General features: G+C 51.2%; 1 protein-coding gene across 1 annotated transcript; it reads left to right on the plus strand.

Moving 5' to 3' along the window:
* The first annotated feature begins 56 nt into the window (after positions 1–56).
* LOC103133434 (E3 ubiquitin-protein ligase RNF130-like) lies at positions 57–1,419 on the plus strand. Its single transcript, XM_007545182.2, has 4 exons — positions 57–524; positions 642–724; positions 825–921; positions 995–1,419. Exons 1-4 carry the CDS (start codon positions 405–407, stop codon positions 1,355–1,357), a joined length of 663 nt encoding a protein of 220 aa, XP_007545244.1. The 5' UTR covers positions 57–404; the 3' UTR covers positions 1,358–1,419.
* Positions 1,420–1,425: the final 6 nt, after the last annotated feature.

Here is a 1,425-nt window from a genome sequence, read left to right on the forward strand (position 1 = left end):
AGATGAGGCTAGGTTAGGCTAGGCTAGGCTAGATGAGGCTAGGTTAGGCTAGGCTAGATGAGGCTAGTTTAGGCTAGGTTAGATGAGGCTAAGCTAGGCAAATGCTGCACTGCCGGCATGCTGGGTTCAGTTCCAGATGGAGAATCCAAACACGGCACCTGGAGGCACCAGGTCCTGGTGGGCGGAGTCAGGTGCAGGTTGTGGATAGAACAGTTTTTTTTTATCTTCTTCTTCTTCTCCTGATACCGAGTCTATGAATGCTGGGATTTGTAGTTTTTGTTTTTCCCTAACAAACAATCTTCCCCAGCTGAGGTTTGAATGTTAATGGAAGACAGGCACACAAACTGCAGGGCAGAAACTGGGTTTTGCCCTGTGGGCGGAGCTTTGTGTCACTTCAACCAGGGATGCTTCATCTTGATTGGACGTTAACGTCTGTTGTCTCTGTCCTCCAGCGTCGCCTAGGAGACGCAGCCAAGAAAGCCATCGGGAAGCTGACGACGAGGACAGTGAAGAAAGGAGACAAGGTAAACTCAGAAACCAACATAACCAGTCATAGATCGGTCCTGCACAGAACCGTCATGTTGGAGTAAAATGGTTCTGGTTCTGCTGACTGACGGTTGTCTTTCCTGTCCGTCCTGAAGGAAACAGACCCAGACTTCAACCACTGTGCCGTGTGCATCGAGGCGTACCAGCTCAATGACGTGGTCCGGATTCTGCCCTGCAAGTGAGTCCAGAACCAGGTCCACACCTGAAGGAATCTGTTCCCCAAGCCTTTGCCTACTGGAGCCGTCCAACGTGTCTCAACGTGTCTCTGTCTCATGCAGACATGTCTTCCATAAGGTGTGCGTGGATCCTTGGCTGAACGAACACTGCACCTGTCCCATGTGTAAACTCAACATCCTCAAAGCTCTGGGCATCATGGTGAGTCATTGCTGACATCACACCTGGGGACAGGTGTGATGGATGACCGTGTCCCCTCTGGCCTCTGTCTCAGACCAGCCTGCCCTGTGTGGACGCTGTGGTTCTGGATGTGGAGCGTCTGGGTGTCGGTCAGACATCCGGCAGCCAGAGGGCGCCACTGAGCGACCAGAACCAGCCGTCCATCAGCCTGGAGCCGCTCAGCCCCCCCCATGCTGAGACCGCGCCCAGAACGCCCGCTGACATCACCGTGGCCGTAACGAGTAAGAAACCAGAAGAGCAGAACTTCACAAACAGCTGGCTTCAACTTTACTCCAGAATAAAACATTACTGTAAAGAAAAAACGTTGCAGTGGTTGGAGTACTGCGTCACACCAAAGTACAGTTTTACAGTAAAACAGCTTCACAGCAGAGCAACAATGTCTACATTCAAATACTGAGACACTAGATCAACACAGCAACAGCTTTACAGTGAATACATCTTCACATTAACCAACTCACTTTAGGC

This window comes from Poecilia formosa, unplaced genomic scaffold, assembly GCF_000485575.1.
Source record: "Poecilia formosa unplaced genomic scaffold, Poecilia_formosa-5.1.2 Scaffold3475, whole genome shotgun sequence".
NCBI lineage: Eukaryota > Metazoa > Chordata > Actinopteri > Cyprinodontiformes > Poeciliidae > Poecilia > Poecilia formosa.

Bases quoted from the DNA above. Each gene is read 5' to 3' on its own strand.
- LOC103133434 (XM_007545182.2), top strand. From the start codon at position 405: ATGCTTCATCTTGATTGGACGTTAACGTCTGTTGTCTCTGTCCTCCAG. The intron at 525-641 runs GTAAACTCAGAA...TCCGTCCTGAAG, and splicing joins CAGTGAAGAAAGGAGACAAG to GAAACAGACCCAGACTTCAA. The intron at 922-994 runs GTGAGTCATTGC...CCTCTGTCTCAG, and splicing joins TCAAAGCTCTGGGCATCATG to ACCAGCCTGCCCTGTGTGGA.